This window comes from Larus michahellis, chromosome 14, assembly GCF_964199755.1.
Source record: "Larus michahellis chromosome 14, bLarMic1.1, whole genome shotgun sequence".
NCBI lineage: Eukaryota > Metazoa > Chordata > Aves > Charadriiformes > Laridae > Larus > Larus michahellis.
The window spans coordinates 6754707-6777839 of NC_133909.1; the positions used below are offsets into that span (position 1 = coordinate 6754707).

Genomic DNA, 23133 nt, shown 5'->3' on the forward strand with positions numbered 1-23133 from the left:
AAATCCTATCTAGCAAATGGCTACTACTTATCTAATATTCCTTTACATTATTACTGTCATCACTTGTCCACTGTGCTGCTCTTTAGTCCATTAAAGCTGGTCCAAAATTATCTTCCCTGCATGAATTGTGTTATTCATTCAGCTGTCTTGAAAGAAGCACTTTCTTCGTTGATGGGTGCATTATAATTAGCTGAGGGAGATAAGTTTCCATCTGCACTCAGTACAAAACATTACCCAAAAAAAAGTAATGTACGTATAAAGGCATCCACAAAAAGAAAGTGCCACTGGTTTGGAAGGTAAAGTAGACGTGCTGTAGACTCGTAATATTTACATATAACACTACTCAGCATCTTTACAAAAACTATATAACTGACACTATGCCTGTATCACGGTATCTTTAAGCTACTGGTTTCAACGCATTTCTTGCTAACAATCAGCAAAACTCATGCTAAGAGCAGATATAATAAATGGACATCTATTATTTTAATTGAATTGGGCCCTCAGTGTTCACTTTGCTAAGAAAGTACTAAAAGATACAATTCCGTAAGACAGCACAAGAAATCACCAGGTTGGAATGACTTCAGTGCCGCAGAATAGCCAGTTTATCTGGCTTTAAAGTAGTATAGTATCAAGTGCAGTAATTTTGGTAGGAATGCGGCATATCCTAAACAAAAATACTATGTTATACACAAGGGAGTTTGAAATCTTGATAAAGAAACAGTGTTTAGCATTCTCTCTTAAGCTTCCCAGATCATACTGTGGAGTTGCACTACTGTCTTTTGGGCCTTTATAGCCCACAGCTCTGGCTATAATTGCTGCTTGGCAACAAGGGTGCCTATAAAAGGAACTGCATAACCTGGAGGGAATTTACTCTCACCGTTCCTTGACAAAGGCAGCAATTACTAATTCCACCATTTACAAAGGATAATCAAATAACAAAGAGATTTGCTCAAAGCCACGTAGTGAGTCAGTATCGGAGCCAAGCTATTGACTTCTGAGTAACCTGCTCTAATTGCTGCAAATTCAAGAGAGTGAGACTGGAGTGCAGAAACTCAGCAGGAGCCATAGGATCAGGAGCTAACCATTTTTCTATGGATCTTAGTACCCACCTGAATACAGAACTCCCACAACCAAAACAGCATCACTGGTTTACAGATGATCAAAGTGAGGATTGAAATAATGCCCTATAAATCAGGGAGCTATTGAGAAAAGAGGATTTGAGGAAAAGCAGACCAAAAAAAGCTGCATATTTTTCTTCTCCAGACTGACTTAAAGATTTAAACTCTAAGTAAAACTTCATAAATAGTAAAATAGTATTTCATTTTTAAAACGGATCAATACATTATCTATAATTAGCAATTTTATGCTCAGCTTTTTAAAATACAACGCTTTGCAACTTAGCTAGGTACAATTCATCCATGCACAGAAGGGAAGCAGCTCTCTCTGTTCCAGTCCTCCCAAAGTGACATAGAGAGAACTGAGCGAGTGAGAGGGAACACAGGGAGGTGCTTCAAGAGACAGTGCAGTGAGAGCTAAGGGCTGAGCCCTACAGACTCCTACTGCCTTCAGCTCTCCCAACACCTCCCACACTAGCACGGTTTTATAGGAATTAACAAAGGTAATACTTTCTTTTTGAAAATCCTTCACAGAAGCTCTAGTTTAATGGCCCTATATTTTAAACTATCTATTTTGGCCAGAAGCTCTCTATAGCTCAAATATTCAGGAAAGACAAGAGAAGCAGCCCACGTACGTTCTACATGTGCAAAGGCACAGAAGGGTCCTCGGGGACAGCTGCCAGACTGCTGCATATCATTGCACTTGGTGGATTTGTAGATCTAAGGATGGGGAAAAAAAAAAAAAAAAAACAAAACAAAAAAACCAGACATGAACAGGAAAAAAACAGTGACCGGCAGCTCAGGTACAAAAGTACTACAGAGAGACTCGACAGCAAGGTAGGAACATAGATAAAAGGCGCAAAGGCCAGCAGAGTTCAGGGTGACCATTTCAGTGCTTTGCTTCAAAGAACAGAAAACCCACTATAGTTAGGGAAACACCGGAATATGCCCATCGCAGCTAAGCTCACCCAAAGATCATCCCATCACACATCAGCTCACCCAAAGGTCACCACATTTGCCATAAAGTGCCTCAGTCTCACTGGAAGCTCCATGGATATTGCAAATGGTAAAAGGTAGGAAACGGCTGACAGATAAGAGGACAGAAAGCTACAGCCACACGTTTGCAAGGAAAATAACAAACCGTTGACAATGACTGTAGGAAATGGATTATTCCCCTTCCCCCCAGTTTGACAGGCGGTGACAATGGTTACTTTGCCGATACAGGCCCAACAAAGCTTTTCAACACTGTAACATGAAGCAGACTAGGACAAGGTCTTAATTACACTTTTTGTAAGGATATCGGAATGCTCTGGGCACGCTCACAACTAAGAGCTTGGTGGTTTTTAGCACCAGTTCATGGGAGTCTACGGTTTAGGGTGATCATCATCAACCAAGATTTTTTCCTCAAGGAAACAGGAGCTGTATGCTCACCTGTAAACCCACATCATGCTTTCAAAAGGACACCCATACATGAGACCACTCTTACACTTGAGTTTTCCCCTACTTTTCTTACCTCCTCCCATGTGGCCTACCTAACGAAAAGGTTCCCCTGTCAAGCAGCTGAATTTCAGCTTACTTTCAACATGCAGTTTCTCTCTATCCCAGGACCACGCTGCAAGCAGCCCACATACTCTCCCAGCTGGCACACTAATTTACTTCATAAGATTAGAATGCTTTTGCTTTTCTAGTCAGCTACCAAACTGAGTGAGCAGGTAACTGTACCTCTGGATGGAACTGCTGTTCTGTGCGAGTGTGGCAGTATTGGCATGAGTCTCCATTTTCACACTTACTGGGATCTCCCCACTCATCTCCATGTTTCACACTGGGACATGGTGAAGATCTGTGTAAATAAGGTAGCAGGAGAAATGCATCAGACCCATAAATGTGCTTTGAAGTTTGCTTCCTCGATCGAGAGGTAGGTTTGGCTGTCCGCCTTCAGCTGTACAATCTGTTTGGCCGGCTGCCACTTCCCCAGCCCCCACCCTGCTGCTATTGCACCTTCTTCCCCCTCTTCCAATTTCCCAATGAAAGAAACAGGGCTTAGCTCTCCACCTGAAACCAAATACAACCTGAACCAACATAACTTAACAATATTAGCAGCTGATGTGATTAGTGTCAGAGATGCTGGGTCTGGTTTCTGTTTTGGAACTGTACATTCATAGAAAGCTAATAAGTTAATTGGCTAATCCTAAAACACATAATACCCTTACAGTGGTATGTTTCCAGGGTTATAGTATGGCCATGTGGAAAAGAGGCTGAGTCAGGTCACTGGGGAAAAGGCAAATCCATTTTCTTTCTCCCAGCCAGGAACGGGTCTTTTTCCCCAGGTCTGAATTTTTGCCGTGACCTACTTCCCCTGCTCTTTATGCTCTTAACCATTCCCTCAAACAACAGCAGAGGGAAGCAGATAGCAGCTGCAGACGCTTGCATGAAAGGCAGCCACATCAGCTGGGGGTGGGGAAAACAACACAGAAATGAGTGGAGATCAGGAGGGGAGAAGCTTTCACCTCTTCCCTTCCCAGAGGGCCCAGGCAGGGGCAGAAAGCACATGGCTGCTGCCTGAAGACTGGCTTAGTGTTTCTCTTTCTCCTGAGACGTTGGGATTAATGTTCCTTTGATTTTTATTTATTTATTTTTTTTTAATATGGGATTTCAGTGCCGATTCCAAAATTTCTGTGAATGTCAGGGGTGGGGAAGGGAAGTGAGAACATCCATGGTATTTTCTCTCCTGGCTTTCTGGTCTGCTCTTATGTTTTCCAAAAAAGAACTAAGGAAAAGCCCCACTGAGACCACAACAAAAGCTCTGTTGTGTTGGAGGAAATGAGGGCCTATAACTTAGATGAAATGCATTCAGGGAGACGCAGCATGCTGAAAAATCCAGAGACAGCTGAGTGACGAGAACACCCTGGTGCCTCAAAAGCACAGTCTTCAGCAGTTGGTTAGGAATGCATGTCCAGCTACAGTACTGGTCACACTGTGCCTCACGATCCCCATCACCAGGCACACACAACAAGCAGCTTGATGATTCTGAATCCTTTACCATGAAAACACTGCTGTGCCAGTTTGTTTCTAGATGGGGATTAAAACTTTCTTTGCTTTTTCCTGCACTGCTTTCTAAAGCAGGAGTTTACATGGTAAGCGGAAGCCAGACACAGGGTCTGTTTGCCATAAAACCAGAGTTGTAACATAATTTAGCAAGAGCCAGTTGTTAGGAGACATAGCAAAACTCCTTATTTAATGAGTTATCCTGTCTCCTAAGCAGAAGTAGCAGTCCATCACATCTGTGTGACACACCTTGGAGACACACCAAAAACCTACCTAGTGGACAAAATCCTAGATCCTTCATTACAGACTTCTACTACACCTCAGCACTCAGCTGGGAAATAGAATATCCAGGACTACGGTACCTGTATTTGTGTTTTCTTGGGCTTCTTCTTCTGTCTTTGCTATTGTGGTAGTAGGGACAGGCATAACCCTGGCGACAGAGACGAGGGGGTTTCTTACATTGTTCTGTCTTGTAATTTCCCAACACGTACGTTGTATCTGCAAAAGAAGCAACCAGTTAGTGACAGATGACCATGATCTGCATTTACTATAGAGAAGTTTTTGACAGGAGCGTGCACTTCACAAATACCAGACTTCCCCAGCCCCACAGACCCTAAGTGACACTCACCTTGCCACCTCGGCTCCTCACTGAGTATTTTCTCTATCATAGCATGGCTAGCAGCGACTGCAGACTGACCCTCTATGCCACCTTCTGATGTAGTCTGACCATTCTGCAAAGCCTCCATCGCCTGAAGCTCCCTTCATGGACAGAGTTAAATGAACATACAGACTGAGCAGGTGAAGAGACAGATAAATGTGTGTAAAAACTGACATAGTGGAGCATAGTAACAATTCCTAAGTAAGTGCATTTTATTCACGCATTTTTTGTCAGAACACCTTCAGTCGAACAGCAACTGCAATTCATGTTCTCCACTCCCTGGGAATTCCAGATGCACCATTTGGAACGCCCCCCTCAGACTCCAAACCACAGCACAACTGGTTTAAAGTGTGCGCCCCTCCTCCATTTTGCATATCATCCCTGGAGATTTTATAGATTTGCCTTATTGGGAAGGGATATACCACCATCACTCCAACACTAAGCGTTTCACACTGAAGCAGTACTGTCCTTCAAACAGCTGACTTTTCATTTAGGTACAGAAATCACCCTTTTCATACAGGGCCTCAACCTCTACCAACCTGATGTCGTACACCGGAGAGCGTAGATCATGGGGCCCGTGAGCGAACGCGCAGTGGACTCCATTCTTTGTGCAGTTTCCCTTGGAGTCTGTCTCATGAATGCAGATTCCAGTTTTGTAGTAGCGCAAGTGATACCTCCTCTCTGTGTCTCCAGTAGTTCTGTGCAAGAAGGGGCACCTGAGGTACAGAAGGAGTGGAAGAACAGCCAAAGTTTAGTCACACAGCTGACAGACTCGACACTACCAGAAGACATACTGCCATCACAGGATGCTGCAAGTTGACAACACCTTTGCTAACTCTGCTTTCTCTTACGCTGTGCCTTCCAAAGCTCCACAGAACCCCTAAACCTGTCACTACAGAGTATATAATAGTCTCCCTCCCAAAAAGACAAATGGATTATTAAGCCAGCAGCAGCTTATATTATTCTAGTCTAGTGACTGCCAGGGATCTGGAAAAGAGCAAGGACACTGTCAAGGCATTCTGATATACTAGCCATGATTGAAGGGACATCACATGGCACATACCATTTCCTCAGCAGCCCATCTAGACTTCAGGCTGTTACTGTTTCCTGCTGATGTACTCCTACAGGGCTGCGACAGTCTATCTATAGCCAGATGCATCCTTTATGCAGAGCACGGGACAAGAAAGGAGAATTACAACACTACTATTTTAATTTATGTTTTGTTTCCCCTCTTAGGCAGAAAAAGAACAATCTACACTGAGAAATAAAAAAGAACAAGATGGAGCAGGTAAAGTTTAGACATGGCAGCATCAAGCTAGAAATACAAATCAGCTGGGTTCCGAGACAGCAACAGTTTTCGTTCAGTGAGTTTGAGCCAGATATGAACCAGTGATCTAGAACCCAAAGACCTCAAATATCCCATTTCCAGTCCCTTCCAGTTCTCTTTTAACACGGAAGAAAGTATTGAAACTGAGGCTTCAGGCTGGGGGATTATTCCATTCTGCTGTAGTCACAAGATCTTTACTTGACTGGGTAAAAAAAAAAAAAAAATAAAAATGTTGTTTTCCCGATAAATAGCATTTTTCTTTGTGTTTATACTGGCACCATGAAAGGGAACTGAAATTCCATCTTTCTATAGCATATCTATATAAAGCACTCCTTGTGTTTGACCACAGTTTGGCTACACTATTTATTCTTCCATATCTGTCACGTGGCTGAAGTTCTGTTACTGGGTTAACCCTTTAATTGATGGAGCCTGCCACATCCATCTCTGCTCCAGTTAAACATACTGCAATCGTGTGGGAAGAAGTCCCAATAAAACAAACTCTTTGTTATGTTGCCTTATTCTGGGTACCTGCCATTTCCCTACTGGCTTCTTAAAAGTTCAGCAAGACAAAATAAACTGGCAAGTAACCAGTATGATTTAAAAAGCTGCGGACAGATAATTCAGGGGGTAGACTAGAGGACAGAGTCTCCTCTTTCAGCAATCTGTTAAAAACGAAGCTACCTTGCTAGTAACTAAGACCTATTATTTGACAGTCAGGGACTTCTGGGAACAGAGTCTTTCCCAGTCCATTCATCAGTGAGCTGTTTTTCCCACCTCAACTTTGCTGAAGATGCCAAGGCTCATGAGGACAGTGAACAATGCAAGAGCTGAATTCCCATCTAAGTCACCCTTAGCATCATCTCTGCCACAGGCCTGGAGCACAGGGGCTGCTATTACAGATTTTTACATCTGTTCTCATGTTATGTATGTTACAAAGCTGCTTTACTGCTGACTTGCCTCATCTCTACAAGAACTGGCTGGAATCATCACCTGGACCGATCCCAAAAGCCTAATGCCTGAAAAGCAGGGTGCAGCCTTTACTTACTCATCTCCTTCTGGGCAGATTCCTGTGGTCTCGTCATACTTGGTACAGTAAATGTCAGGGCTGTAGTTAAATGTACCATCCCGGCGGCGGATAGATCTGCGACGACGCTGGTTGACAAAGTGCCAGTGGAAGCAAGTGTAGGGCCGGTGCTGAGTGCACTTGTGCTGCACGAAAAGGGGACACTGCTCCGTGCGGAACTCCTTCAGGTAACTGCAGGAGGAAATCCAACAGGAGATTAGGACCGGGATGCTGGTCAGAGGCAATATCCAATCACCCCGCAGAGCCCAGGCCAACCCGATCCGCATCCACCACCGACCTGCCTGCTATCCTTCCCACACCCTCCCCTGGAACCTGCTGGTTGTCTGTAACGGGAAGGTATCAGTTACCAGGCCACAAACATCAATGCTAACAATAGCTGAAACCACTTTCTATTGTGCCTTTCGGAATCATTTTGGAGAAAAGAGGCTTTTCATGACATTAGAAAATAGTTTGTAAGAAACTCTGAAGTACCTTTTTATCCATTCTATCTCTAAATCTGAGATCTATCTGGGCAAAAGGAGAAAATATGTTCAGTTAAAAAAAAAAAAAAAAAAAAAAAACAAACCACCAAATACACTTCCTTGTAGCCATGTCTGAAGCTTCAAGTTACTGAGAGAGATTTTTAAAAGACTCCTTCATGCCTTGTCCTCCTGGTTTAACTTGGCTTCTTCAGTACACAGTCAACTATGAAATTAAAATTAATCAATTTCTCTTGCAATCTTGTGAATTCAGGACTCAGTCTTGAAAAGTGGGATAACTATCCTCAAATTCCTGCATGTTTATGTTGCTTTAATTTTAATATGTAATTCTCTGAAAGTACGTGTCTTCTTTTATCCCGAGAACTAAAGAAGGCACAAGCTTTTATTTGTGACACTAATAACAGCCTCTAAACCCAGATTGTAGAGGATTACAAAATGGTTTAGATCAACATAATGATCTAACTGTGATCTGTGTGTAGGTGCTTACAAAATCCACACTGCCCGAAACCCAGTAGCTGCCCTGTATTCATAGGGAACATACGAACAGTTCGAGTAGCTCAGACCCGAATCCCACTGGGTTGGGTCTCAGAGACACCTCCAAGAACATCCCAGCCAGCCCAGAGCAAGCAGCTGTGGGGAACTGCCTCCCACAAGTCACGTTCCGGTCTCTTGTGTTTAAAAGTCAGTTTAAACAGCGAGTAACAAAATTTGTTGGTCAAACTCAAAGTGCAACAGGATGATCTAACAACAGGTATGGGCTCCTTTTAAACTGCATACGTATACTCCAGGCAACAAAACAGAGTATAGGAATTTGTCAAGTATTCATTCCCGTATCAGACGATCTTTCTATCACGTTTCTAAATAAATGGAAAGATGTCTAATGCCCAAAGACGCATTTACAGATAATATCATGCAAGATTCATTCTGAAAGCAACATCTGTAAATAAAGCCTCCTTTCCTTTTTGCCCCTGGCTGAAGAGAAAGCCTCAGGAAAATGCACAAATTCAACCAAAGTGGTTTTATTTGTTTGCTACGAAAAGAGAATATCACTGGCAAGAGCTTTCCTACTTTGGATTTTGCAAGCATGAAAGGATAAAAGCTCTTCCTCCTCTTCAGCCTCCAAATACGTGAGACTTGCAGGTTCCACTGCTCCTGCTCGGCGAACGCTCGGGGCTGGAGAGGCTCCGCAGCCGCTGTGAGCCCTTTGCAACCCCAGCCCATCTGTCCCCTGCAATCCAGCGTGGCCGGAACAGTATCTGCATTGGGGCCCACGGCTTAAGATCAGAAAAACCGGAGCCAGCTGCAGAAACTGGTCTGTTTGGAGTAGGTGAGGGCTAACAAATCACTCTGATCCTTTTCGCTTTTAAAAAGCCGACTCCATTCAAATGGAGATCCCTGCTCCAGCCACAGCAGCAATGCCTCTGAAAACTGAATGCCGCAGTAAAATTAATCCATTCTTGAAAAGCTTTCTAAGCTGTTGGACCAAGTACAGTTGTAAAACGTGGAATTCCACAGATTATTTTATCTTATCAACACACTAATAAGACCTAGAACAAAAGTGACTATAACATTTAGGTTAGAAAGTGAATCAAGTAAACTTAAGCAGCACGATACTTAAGTCTGCTGTCCGGAGATACTACGCAGTCACCAACCAGACCCTTCCACCCATAACGTCTCCACGTACACCTCAGAGACATGAGGTTTATATTACTCCCATTTTACACAGGGAGAAACTGCAAAACAGCTGGCTACATGCCCTGGCCAGTATCATACAACAATCGGAGCCGGCGATAGAAACCAAGAGCATCGAAACTCTTCCATCTTCACTGAAATGAATCCTGGGCTTAATCTGAAGAACAGCATCCCGAACCACTTCCATGCTCTGGAAACGAAGGGGAGATATATCAGGCCTACACAACCTGGGTATCAAGCCCAGCACTCCAGACTTATAGTGATAGGTGTGTATGAAATGCTGTTAAAAAAAACCCTAAAATTTAACAACTGCACTATCAACCAAGCTGAAACAGCTTCCCTTTAGCAGGAGAGTTTAAAAACGTACACACTGACTAGGGATTTTGGTCTCTGGAGTGTCAATTGTTGCTGAAGAGCATTTGAAAATTAATTGCATTTCATGATTGGCTAAATTCCCCGGAGAAACATTTATTATAATGTAAATGAGAGATAATTACATAAGTAAATGGTTCACCTGAAAAGTGTTTAACACCTAACTTGCTTCATCAGAAACTCATTCTTTAATGCTGTCTATTAAATAAATGATCTCTCACTCTTAATTTCAAAGCAAGTCCTGCAAACAGGTACCAGTGAGCTCCGCACGACACATGAACTGTGCATGATCACCTCTGCAACGGACCCGTCAGAGGGAAAGGAGAGTTGTCACATTAACTGAGTCATTTCAAGCCTTTCAATCACTGCTTTGGGTTTTTCTTTTTTTCAAGCCACTACAGCGTTTTAAATCACTCTCCTCCACAATAGCCCGAATGGTAAATTGCTTTATAGCCCTTTATTTTCTTGATCCATGAAGCGATTTTTGGCTCCTCTGGGAGAACATGTACCACTCAACCAGCCACTTTGTATTAAAATATATGAAAGGCATCTAAACCACATGTGTTTTGGGAACATAGAAAGGATACACAGACCGCACTACCGCAATGTGATGGCTCACAAAGCGGAAAGCTATTAATATTTCAGTAGCCTTTTTGCAAAGGCTCTAAACAGAAACGCAGAAAACACTGTCATGACAGATTCTTCTGGTGTCAATGGTCTCTATACGTTTTTTTCTTTTTCCCCAGAACAGCTGAGAAAAGGAATTTTTGAACGACCCTTGAAACTGAAAACATGTTGATAACTGGTACATATTTCACAGCGTGTCAGCCAAACACTGTGCCTGTACAGGAAGAGGAAATCCAGCAATGATAACTTACATTTCTCAACTCCTCTCTAAAGATCTCAGGAAACGCTACAGTCCCCACATGAGTGGCAGAAGAATTATTACCCCCATTTTATATAGGGGTTACTTTTATATTTATTTAAAAAAAAAAAGTTAAACTACTTAGTTTGTGTTGGTCTGCTTTACATGCATTTTCTTTTGTATTTGTGTATATGTCATATTTTCAAACCCATACGATTTTTTTTAAAAGTGCAAAGCACGTACCACGGTCTTCTTCTGATACTACATTAACATCAACAGCAACACCCGCATTCCTGGAGGAAATGTTATCATTTATGAGTTCTACTAAACAAAGACAAATGCAATTCTAAACAAATAGGACAAGACCGGACAGAACAATGCAGAGCAAAGTCCCCAGGCTGAACTGAACTTGCTGCTGAACAGGATGGACGCTACTGGAAATGAAAGCTTATTTCACTAGGAAGACGAGAGGTTCTTAGACTTAAGCTTTGGGAACTCCAAGGGACTGACAGCAGCAGCAAAGAATTAGAAAAAACCCAATGCTACTTCACTGAAGTTCCACTTCCTCTGGGGTGGGCTGCGGGAAGGGGCAGTAATTACTGTCCGCAAGAATTTACGCTAGCGCGGGCACTGCTACCTGCCTTTAATTGCCAGTAGCAGCTCGACTCCCCAGGGCAGGGCTGCAAGTGTTTACATCTGCAACTAGTCATTGCAGCTAGTTCCCCCTCTGCCCCGGAGGAATCAGCCGCAAACTGCTTTGGGAGCTGCAGGAAAAAAAGATGAGCGGGGTAGGGGGGAAAAAAGAAAAAAAAAAATTGTATTTCCAAACACCACCACCAAAAATAATCAAACCTAAAAAGGAGGAGTTAAAAAAAAAAAAAAAAAGAGAGAGAGAGAGAAGCCAAGAAGAAACTCTAACCTAGAAGCTTCGTTTTTAAACTCAACAATTGCAGCCTTGTCCTGGTCAATTCATTGCCCACTGCTGCAGAGATTTCTTACTTTGCTGCAGCTCTACTGGTTTGGCTCTGTTCACACCCGGTGCACTCACGCAGCTCAGCACGGGAGGATACCTGCAGCCATAGCCTGTTCCAGGGCTGCAAACTTCCTGCCAAACTTGACATAAGTCATACATGCAGTGGCGTGAGCTCAATTCAGGAAAATGTGCCGGTAATGCACGAAGACAGCTGAGCTCTAAATTCCTCATTAAAAGCCTTACCCAAAGCTCCCTGAAATCACTGGGAGACGCACACTGACGCCAAGAGAGAAGTCTCTGCTTTGTAACAGAGGAACCAGGAAGACTGGGGGGGCGGAAACAATACCAAACTCTTGTTGCTCTCATAACACAAGGCCGGGCCCTCCTTTGCCTCCGACACCCCCTGCGCTATTTGAAATCTTAACGTAGGCCCCAAGACGAGCTCCTTTCCTTCGCAGCCTTCCTTGCTCCTCCCAGTCAATCCCCTTTCTGCGAAAACTCCTTTCGGGCCCAAAGAGAACGTGGAGGCTCATAAACAGGATCTGAATCTTCTGCAGCAGTACGGCATCAGAGAGAAAACCATTAGATAATTGTTTGGCTAATCCCGACTAAGTCACTGTCTGTAAATGTAGGACAATAGTGAGATCTAACACCACTCTCATCTAGATTTCACATGTATGTGGGTGTGTGTTTACACCCATGAAACTATGCTACAGCACCCGTAGTAAAGTGCCCGCGTTAAGTGATTGGTACCAGCGCTGTTTATCTAGGGTTAGAGCAGTGTGAACTACGGACACCTTTTACACCAGTGGGCAAGAGCACGCTCAAAGCACTGCCCACTGTCAGAGGGGCTCCAGCCCTGCAGCTGCTCCTTGGTCACGAGAAAGCTAACTCAAGAGAAGGCACTAACTCACGAGAAAGCACGTTCAGACAGCAGAGGCTCTGGTCACTTCTGTAAAGTCCAGCCTTTGATTTATTATTAGCACTAATATTAGGAATTACTAGGTCAGGGCTGTACAAAGATTCTTAGTATTAGCCACCATCCAAGAGAGCCCACAGAGACAAATCTAACCAAGAAAGCTACAAATAAAGTGTTTGGGTTTTTTTTGTTTTGTTGTTAAACGAAGGCTTAAGTTCCTGATAAGATTTCAGATATCAGGAAAAAAAAATGCTCTGCTGCCACTACCATTTATTTTAGTCCTGTCTGCCTTCTCTCAGCAGAGGATCATGCCGGCAAGGATATTTCATCGGCACAAGAGCACACAGGAATACAGGCGACTTTTGCTGGCACTTTTGTATCTGTCATGTCCTGCTGTTTCAGACAAGACTGCATGAGGCCATAGACTTCTGTGTGAGGTTTCAGGTGGTCCCAGTTCACCTCACTTGTAGACAGACATCCTTCCTGAATATTGCAGCCTGAATGACAGAGGTCACTGCTCTCAGCTGCTCATCAGCTCCCATTGGCACCAATCTGTCCAGACAGCACGCTGGAGAAAGTTTTTCTAATTTAGTTTAGGTGAGAGAAAAAAATAAAAATTAAGAAATCATCAGCTTAGCTTTTAAATTAGTGTTTTGAGCTAGCACAAAATTATCTGAAGTAAACCAGGGTGTGTTTACCCAACAGACTGCCTGGAAAGCAGGCAGCACTGCAAAACCCAGGAGAAAATATCTAACTGTAGATATAAATGTTTCTAATTCAATAATGCTTATCTATCTATTGAAAATATTTTCAAAACTGCTGTTTTCTTCTTAAGCTCAAAGAGCCACCCCAACACAAGAGGAAGAGAGCTGCCCATATTTAATCAGCGCTCTAAATTCATTTCACCCTCATAAAATTTTATTGCAGAAGATGATATCAGACACACTTTAAGTAAGAAACCCATGACTCAATTATTTTCTTTTACTGAACTGTGGTATTCCAATTGAAATGAGTCAGTGGTGCATGACAGAATCTACTTATTCCAACAGGATACTCAATAAAAATCCTACTAATGCACCTTTCGTTTAACATATCATTACTGAAAAGCAAAGAGAAAACCTACGATATGCAGCTCTGACATTGCTCAGGAGTTTTTGCTTTTAGGACAAAGAGGATATTCCAGAGTAAGAAGGAAAAAAAATGAAATGGAGATTTAAAGAATAGTGTTGTTCCAAAATAGTTAGTCCGGAACGGATATTCTGTTAACAGCTATTCAGTTTCTCTGCGGTGACAATTCCCTGTAACACCCTTACACATCTCTTAGCAAATCAACAGGGCTACTAGAAGGTTGGGCTTTTTAAGGAATCTCTCAGTGTAGCAGGGAGTTCGGCAGGTTGCCTACCTTGGGGCTTTTATTGCTTCCAGTCACCACGGAGTCCAAACCCTTTGGGAAAAAGGGGTTGAAACCAGCATTCCCACGGCATCTTATAAAATGCTGGCATTTCAATGCAAAGCAGGCTTCCTGACAGGGAACATAGCCTTCAATTCCCAAGATTTCTTGGGATTTGGGAGAAAAAAGTGAAATAAACAATCCAACTTCATAGGAGTTGCAGTACCTTGTTCCCAGGGGTGGGCACAAGGCAACCAAATCCCTTGCCGACAGCTGCAGGCTACCAGCAGCCTGGTTTGCAGCCTGCCTAAACCTCGGCAAGGAAATGTCTAACATCCGTCTAGTAAGAGCAGTAGTTAGGACAAGTCTGTTTCAATAAACAATATATTTTACTTACTGGCAGATGTCATCTAATATTGAAACAGAGCCTCACACGAATCACTGCTGAATATCAAACAGTAACAAACACTTTCAACGACAACCTTGAAGGTTTTCATCTTGATTTCAGGGAATGTTCTGACCATGTTCTACCAGTAATCTTTATTGGTTACTGTGGCTCACCGCGACTGGATATTTCTCATTTTCCATATGTAATGGTATTTTTGTAAATAACCTCAGAGACCCGACCAAACCCTCACGCTTCACACCAAGGCTTTTGCATACACTTTGCATCACTTGACACAAAATGCAAACATCTCTCTTGATACATCTCAACAACTATCAGTCTATTTGCCTTTCCATACTGCCAGCAGCCAGGTGCAGTTTTGTAAACCCTGAAAAGATTAGAAAGCATTTAAACCTCCAAGAAAAATATATGGATCACTTTAGAAAAACAAAAGGCTGGCTGTGAACGTGGAGAAGGAGAAAAGGATGAGGAAAAAGTTTCAGTAAGCTCACATCTGTCAGGAAGATAGACTTCACATGCCTCAGTGTTTTCTTTATCACCTAAATAAATTGAACCATCAACTGGAAAAAGGTCACACAGCAGACAGCACCGTGCGATTTTAAAGCTGTTAGATTTCCCCTTCTCCATTAGAGCTTGACAATAATGTCAGTCTAAGGGCAAATAAAGAAAGTGAGAGTTGGAGAGACTTATTGCAGATGCATAGACTTGGGCTTGTTTGGTTGTGGAGGTGGTTTTTTTTGGTTTAAGGGTTCATATAAGTCATGGTGTACCTTAGTGATCGCAAAGACAACTGCTCACATCCATAGCCCATGGCTCCCACACTTTTCAATACAGAAATAGGTAGGCAGCACTTCCAAGTTTTCCTTTTTCTAGGCATCTGATCAATTCGGTAAGTAAAGTTGAGCTGGAAGCTTCCAAACAAATGCTAAAGGATAGTGTGTGCTGCAGAAGCTAAAGCACAAACTGCTAGATTACAGAAAGCTAAGGATAGCGCATCAACAAGTACAATAGTCATATTCAACAGTAACCTGATCCCTGCTGTAACTCTATTTCTGGATCTCAAAGCAGATCATGGGGTGCACAACAATGCAACTAATTCAGTTCAGCTGCGAGGAAAGAACTATCTTCTACCCATACTTCAGAGATAAGAACTTTGAGTGACTGCAAAAGTCCATGCTAAAATTAACATGCGTTGGCAACTATCAGAAATGATGGGGACATTTTTCAATGAGAAGGAAAACGTCAGACACAAACAGTTGTGTCTTGTCTACACTGAAAAATAAAGGAAAAATGAAGAGAGACGCTACGGCATGGTGCCAGCACATCACGGTGAGACAGCCTCGCGCCAGTTCCAGGCAAACATTTTTTAGTTTCCAGAGTTATAGCAAAAATGGCTTTGTTTTAAGAGAAATCCCATGTTGTATGTAGCTAAGTACCTCACCAACGCTCTGGTCTTGATGAGGTAAGAAAATCAAGGCTTTCAAATTGGAGCTAACTCAATAAAATGAACATATATCACCAGCCAAGACGCAAACTCTGCTGACTTCCAATTGTGTTACAGTCTGCAGCTGTCGGGGGAAAGGAGGTGCTTGTTCTGACTCCCCTCAAGCCGTGCATCCCGTCGGCTTGGCATACATCGAGTTGTGTCATTCAAACCCAACAAATAAAACAATTTGAGTCAGTTTTTTGGCGGTGTGCTCTCTTTAAAAGGCATAAACTTGTTGCATCAGTGGACCATGAAATATATATGGCCAAACCATAACAATAAAATCCATCTTAAACATAACTGTTTGTTTACACAGAGCTTTCACCTTTTTAATTAAAACAATCCAAGCACAGGTATATGCAAACATTTAACTGCACGACATTTCATTAAAAGCCGTTCAGCAGGATCCAGAACTCTGCATAAAGTCTTGAGTTTACATTTACATTTCCTTGGGTTTGATCTCCTTTTTCCCCAAATTAGTTGGCCATGAATACGTATTACTTGACATGCCCTCAAAATTAACTAAGCGTTTAGACAGTTTGTGCAATGTTTTAAAAACACAGGCAATTTTTTCCAAGTTTAAATGACATATTTTCAATTTGACACGGCTAGTTCACATAAACAACACAGCTGTCCCTAAAGTACACCTCCCTGTTTTCAAACACGGATCACCCCAGTCGAGATAACCCTCATCACTCTCTGGCTTGGTTTCTACTCTACGAACTATTTAGTTGCCATTAATCCTTTCCTACAGCACCTGTGTAAGTGCCGAGTCTATGAAAACAGATCATATTGAAATAATTATTTTTCAGTAACACGTGGGTTGAGCCTAACTGTTTCAATGAAAATACCGGAGCTTGTTTCATCCAGACAGCTGTACACTGTTGAAGGTTTATACCCCGTTCAACTGTCAGCACAATACATCGACATGTGCTCAAATATGAGCAGTTAAATATTTTACTACTAATTACATCGCAAAAACATCCATTCACAGGTTCGTCTATTAAGGGCATTTATTCAGCTTATATCCAGATAATTTGTTCTATCTTACGTTAACTGGATCGGATAGACGATGCTTTATCCTAGCGTTAGTGTTTGTAGCCTTAGACATGTGGAGAACGTCTGCAGAAAGGTAGAGTTCAAATGGACTTAACACACATCAGACAATGAATTAAGGTCTGAGTAACACACTGATGTCCTGGGCTGTAAAAATTAAAGTTCCAGCTTCCAGTAAAGTTTTTCCACACTGTACTTCTCTCACCATCAATTCAACCACTAATAAAGCCTACCCAGGGATAGCAACTGTAGAAACACTAGTGAAGGCTGGGAACAGGGCTGGGCTGTTTTAAAACTTGCGTTACTCACTCTGCTAGTTCCCTAAAACAAAACATCCCACATGCAAGAATTCATAAAGGCTAATTCAGAAAAATATTATTTCCATACAAGCCATTACATAGCTCAGGGTTTCAGTTACAGATTTTTATGAGCATTTTTATGCAGCTAACCTTCAACATCTTGTCTCGCAAGAGGTGCTTCAGAAATAGAGCACAGTAACCTTCCTTCTCCCAACCACGCCGAGAACCCTCGTGATTTACCAAACGGCTCGTAGATCAATTGCAGCTCCATACTCACAGCACTTTTAAGACAGTATGTGAACTGTTTGAAGGTCTGTACTTACATTGGACCAAAAAACAGAAAACCAAAAATCCACAAGAAGTGACGGATCTGTAGTGCTCTCATCCAGACCAATCTACATTTGAAAATGAAATGGCATCTGCTTCTTCTCATGTTAAATGCCAACCAGATTTGCAGCAGCCTCTTTGGAAAGACTTACATTTGTGAACAGACATTTTCTGTCATGAGTTTGAAACAAAACACGGTGATTATCTAACAAGCATGAACCTGCATCCCATAACACACGTGCCAGCGCAAAGATAAAAGCCAACTCTTACTGGTTGACTTTGAACAATCAATGTTACCCATTCAATCGATTTTCTTTTCCATTCAGCACTCAAATCAGACTTCATCTGTGTCTGCTACAGCCTAGCAGACCCTTTCGACACTCCATAAGGCAGGCAGACCTCAGAATAAGAGTCCTACACACACAGATAAGTTGGTCCAAAGAAGAACCATTATAGGACCCCACACCAGACTGTTTCAAGCAGGTACGCTGTCATCGGGATGCGTACCAGCTCTCCACCAAGGGGAAAGCAGTCAAATAAATCCCAGGCTACACCACAGCTTCTCGTTTTCCATTTGGACTAATCAATACATGAACAAATCTGGTGTCACTCTCAAGATATCTTAAACGTGCAAACAATATTTTTTGTTGTTGCTGTAAAGCTGCACAATTGCCCTGAGGCATCTGCTGTTTTTGTTTCTGCTATGATGGTAACGTTCAAGTGCTATTAATGAAAGCTCACAGTCTATTGAAAGCTGGAGGAGAAAAATCACCTCTGAGCATATTGGGTGTGAATTGACGGCTTCTTTTTGAACTGTGGCGACACGCTGAAGATGAAGGCTAACAAGTAAAACAATATTGACTTTAATTAATTCAGATTTTTGCAGATATTTGTCAGGTAAAGTTTCAAGAAACTATTTCTCTTTCCATATGTGCACGACTGCTGGTTAATCGAAGGAAGTTCTAGGCATACGATGATAAAGAGCAATCCAGCCTTAATTTCTTAACTGTAATTAACAATGCCATCATTCTTAATAAGCTGATATGCTCTACTGAAACGTATTTGCTGGTTTTGACCAACAGATAGCTAAGGATGGCCTAAGATTTTTCTTGTCTGACCACAAGCTCAGTATAAGTTCCTCTTCTGTCAGCGTTCTGACAACTATATTAAATGTCTGACTTTTTAATAAGATATAAGAATCAGGCCAGTATCAAGCATTTCGGTGAGCTGGCACTTTTATTGCCATCACTGCACTTTAGCACTTAAAACTGAAATATTTCTTTCAAAGAAAACGTGTAACTTTTATTGTTGTAACAATAACCTTGTAAACCTGAATGAACACTGGGGCAGGGTGAGAGTGTATGAGTCAGAAGACAGCTTACAACAAAGCTAAAAAGAAAAGAAATTGTTGGTATTCATCTTAAGGGAACATTCATTCCAACTGATATTTCAAATGTCAAACTGGTATTAACTGCATCAAGCACTGATCAAAATACACAAGACGGAGATTGTCAAGAAAATTATCACAAGCATCTAAATTGGCCGTCATCACTAGGTGGAGTTTGAGAAAGCAGAAGCCTTTTAGCATCTCCTCACGTACCCTTCTGGTAAGGCTTTTGATTGACCTGATACAGAAGACAAACTATCTCTCAATAAAGCCCACAATTTCACCAAAATCTAGTTTAAGGAGTTTTTAAGAAGGAAAATAACTGACACAATATGAAAAAAGCAACAACAATTGGGCAAAAAAATTTCATAGAAATACTTTAGATGTCGGTGATTCCGTTAGGCAAAGGGACGGACCAGGTAACTTCTCACAATCTCTTTCAGCCCTGTCTCTTGTGCTTTCAAAAAGATTTATAAAGTTTTTAAAAAGCAAAAAGTTAACGGCAGGAACAAAACACCACCTCGGCATCCCCTGAAAATGAACATGCTCTTAGGGTCCTGACAAACAGGTTCTCACGAGCCTCGACACAGCAATTTAAGACATTATTGCTCCAGCTCTTTATTTTGCTCCCCTCTTCGAAATTATAGCTCCTTATAACAGGGTTAACAGAAGGGATCACGTGCCTGCTCTCCGGCTGCCCCAGTTCACAGCCCGGTGTATTAATACAGTCTAGCAGTGACAGTTAGCTCATGCTAATACGCTACACAATAAGCGTGATTAACTGATGGACTGACACATCCCCTCCCGCCACGCTGTACAGGGGCGGCAACATCCAGCAAACAGCAAGGCAGAAACGCTTTCATGCTCCGCAAGGAAATTTTCTGGGGGACATTGGTCAGACCCTTTGTAACAAGAAGGCTGAACATTTCAGATGCTCATAGAAGTTAGAAAAAGTCTTATTCTGATAAAAAGAATAGATCTAACAATAATAAAATACTGAAGTCCAACAGACTTTTCCTTAAAATAAAGCCACCACACAATATAAAAAAGATAGACAACACATAAACCTACAACATGAGAAAAATGGATATAATTGTAAGCTCTGAGGTTTTCTAAAAGAACTATTAATTTTGTTTCCTCTGCCACAAAAAGTTATCCTATATTCTCGCGTAAGCAGTGTATAAAAATAATACTTTTTTTTTAAATAAAAAAATTGAAAGAACTGTTTTCCAAGTTGGAATAATTCTGTGTGACTGGATCCCTCTCCTCTTTCACAGAGTTTTGGATTTTTGAAATACCAAGCCTAGCCAGATCAAAACTAATTCTGAAAACATCAAAGCAGTACACAAAGCCTTTCACTCTGCAAAATATTTATATGCCACTTACACAGCAGTTACCTGTATGTGAACTCCATGACACTTTTGGTATCTAAAAATACTCGCTTATTAAGTGAAAACATAGCAAGTAAACCACAGCTCCAGTCCCACTTTGAGACAAGGGAGAAATACCTTATGGCCTCAACACACACGTACATTGATCAGCAGGACAGCGCAGCCCCACACGGAGCCTGTGCTGAGCCCATCTCTCAAGCTGGAGGCTTTCACCACTCAGCCTTTGAAGAACCATAAAATCTAGAGTGTTATTTTTCAGTGGTATGTATTCGGTGGTAAGCACATACTGCGAAGGCAGCCCTTCCTGTTCACACTCCAGTACTTTATATTTCCAACTTCCTGTAACTATTCACACTTCCTAATAACAGCTTGCAATGGACTTGTATTCAGTGAAGTTCACACAAGACTTAAAAAATAGCAACAATAACCAGCTTATACTTGACTGATAAGCTGACATTTACAGGTAAGGATGTAGTAGACTGCTGGTAAATCCCTGGTTTAGTAGTATTGACTTATTCTGTGTTTTCCTACCTATCTCCAAAGTTATTACCAAATCTGAAACCTAAAAACACATGCGGGTTGTTGTTGTTGTTGTTTCCTGGGTTGTTTGTGGGGGGTTTTGTTTGTTTTGGTTTTTTTTGGTTGGTTGGTTTTGGTTTTTTGTTTAAACAACAGGGCTAGTTTCTATTTTTGTATAAGTCCATATCAGCTTATTGATCTAAGGGTTGTCACCAGTAAAACCAAAGCAGAATTAGGGCAACGGTTTGCTATTTTAAGAGTTCTGATGGTTTAAAAAGAACACGAAAGGTTTCTAAAAACCATTTCAAAAGCTGAAATGTATTTGCCAGGTTGTGAAGACCACCCAATTCAAGCACATCAGAAGTATAATCCAACAGACCATGCAGACAAATGCTAAGGGTCCTACAAGAGTAAGCCACTTACAAAAAAAGCAACAACTCTGAAAACGCATTAGCTACACATCTGGTTTCTGGTTTTCTTTCCACAGACAGCTAGTCTGCACATTTGAGATCAGACATGCTGTGTTCGCCCTGCCAGCGATAAGGCACTATCCACTGATAAGAAGATAAGGATTACTCTCTTGCTACTACAAATGCTTCAAGGTGCATTTTTGCATGCCATTGGTTTTGAGTAAGAATTTAAACATAAGATTTTAAGATAAATAAGACTGTGCGTGCAAGCTCTTTATTGAAATCCAAGTCCACCTATGATCTTGCCTTTTTTATTTCTTCACCAGTATTTCTATCGTTGTCCTAATCAGAGTTCCTATTTAAGGTTGAGAAACCACCAGACAAGGCACTACCCAGAAATATGCAGATACAAAAAATGTCTATGATTTGAGCTGTAACTAAAGCATTGCACCAACATGATTTTCATCCCCACTTAAAATGCCCTTCACTCAAGTGCACTAGTCCTTCCACCTCTAAATGGCTGGCATCAAAGTGGTTGCAAGATAAAGCTTGGGCCAGTGCAAGCCAGCAGTCGCTAACACGACAGCGCGAACAGTCGAGCGGATGCAGTTCTAGCATTACTTACAGGGTACTAATCTTTCAGGAATTTCCCACAATCCTCCCCTCGTGCAAAAGGAAGGACAAGTTTTGTGTCTTTTATGGTGCAAAGGCATAACCGCAAGGCTTATCTTGCTGTTAGGAGGACAGGATGCTCTCCCAGGCATCTTGGTCTAGAGCTCAAGTGAGGGTAGAGCCTGTGGGGTGACAGAAACCTGAATTTTATTTACAGGACGGCTGCTCATATTTCAGAGGCACACTCAAGAGAATTATCTTGAGTAGCGATGATCTGGGTTATACCCAACAAATCTGCGTCCCAAAGAGTTTATCACCTAAATCAGAGTATTTTCAACACTGCTTTTGAGCATGTGTGTTTTGAATAGGCTAGAATGAAGGCACTCTTTGTTTTTTATTAAATGGGTTAATTTATCTTCACTCAAATGTTTGCTTTCCTGCAGAGTTATTAAACTGTCTGACTTTCAGGTGAGTGCACAGCGAACAAAGGACTGCTCCACTTTCACTTATCTAAATTCTGCCAGATCAATAAACACCCAAGCAGTGGATACGATCTTTACAATTCACAATTAAAGAGTCCAGTCTGACTGAAAACCAACGAGGACGGCAACAGTGGAATGGGTAGACTGTACCAAAACAAAACTATACCACAGTACTCGGTATCTACAACTCCAGGTGACTGATCACTTGCTTTCAGTTTCTTTGAACTCGGCCTCTATCCACATTTGTAGATAAAACATTAAAGACAGAGATAGATACGCACAAAAATAACCACGCCAGCCAGAGCTAAGAAACAGTGCAAAGTCAATACTTAACTGAGGTTTGACAGAGCGTACCCACACCAAATCCACTTCCCACTAGGAGCAATCAGCTAACCCCTGTACAGCTCATGGCCCGGAGCAGATCAAAGCCACGCCAGCCCGCAGGGGCCCCAGAAACGAGCCCAACTCACCCCTCTCGTCCGAGGAACACACTGACCTCATCCTGCTACGGGAGCCGCGGGATCGCAAGGAACCAGCCACACGCAGAAACCTCTCATCCAGCAACCCAGAGAGAACACAACAGCGGTTGTTGAGTATTTCAACACTCACTTGAATTCTACAAACGGAATACCGGATCCCCAGATGAGAAACACGCCATTCATAATTAAAGTTTGGCGTCTACCAGAATGACTTGGTCTCCAGGAGTATCGACCTGTACGCTGCAACTGCTGCCGAGGACACAATCAAAGGGGTTTTTTAGGCTCTTCATCTGCTAGCAAACAGTGCCAAATGTGTGAAATACCATCAATAATTCTATTTTTTTCCCCCAGATATTCTTT

The 23133-nt window shown here is 42.0% G+C and overlaps 1 protein-coding gene across 6 annotated transcripts in view; it reads right to left on the minus strand.

Annotated features, from left to right (window-relative positions):
* Positions 1-23133, minus strand: part of UNK (unk zinc finger) — a 46083-nt gene that overhangs the window by 20184 nt on the left and 2766 nt on the right. For all 6 annotated transcript variants that reach the window (XM_074607528.1, XM_074607527.1, XM_074607524.1 and 3 more), the window contains exons 2-7: positions 7191-7400; positions 5358-5534; positions 4789-4919; positions 4523-4658; positions 2838-2955; positions 1751-1835 (exon numbers count right to left, since the gene is read on the minus strand). In XM_074607528.1, the coding sequence (XP_074463629.1) occupies positions 1751-1835; positions 2838-2955; positions 4523-4658; positions 4789-4919; positions 5358-5534; positions 7191-7400 (857 nt within the window). The remainder of the gene's footprint in view (positions 1-1750; positions 1836-2837; positions 2956-4522; positions 4659-4788; positions 4920-5357; positions 5535-7190; positions 7401-23133) is intronic.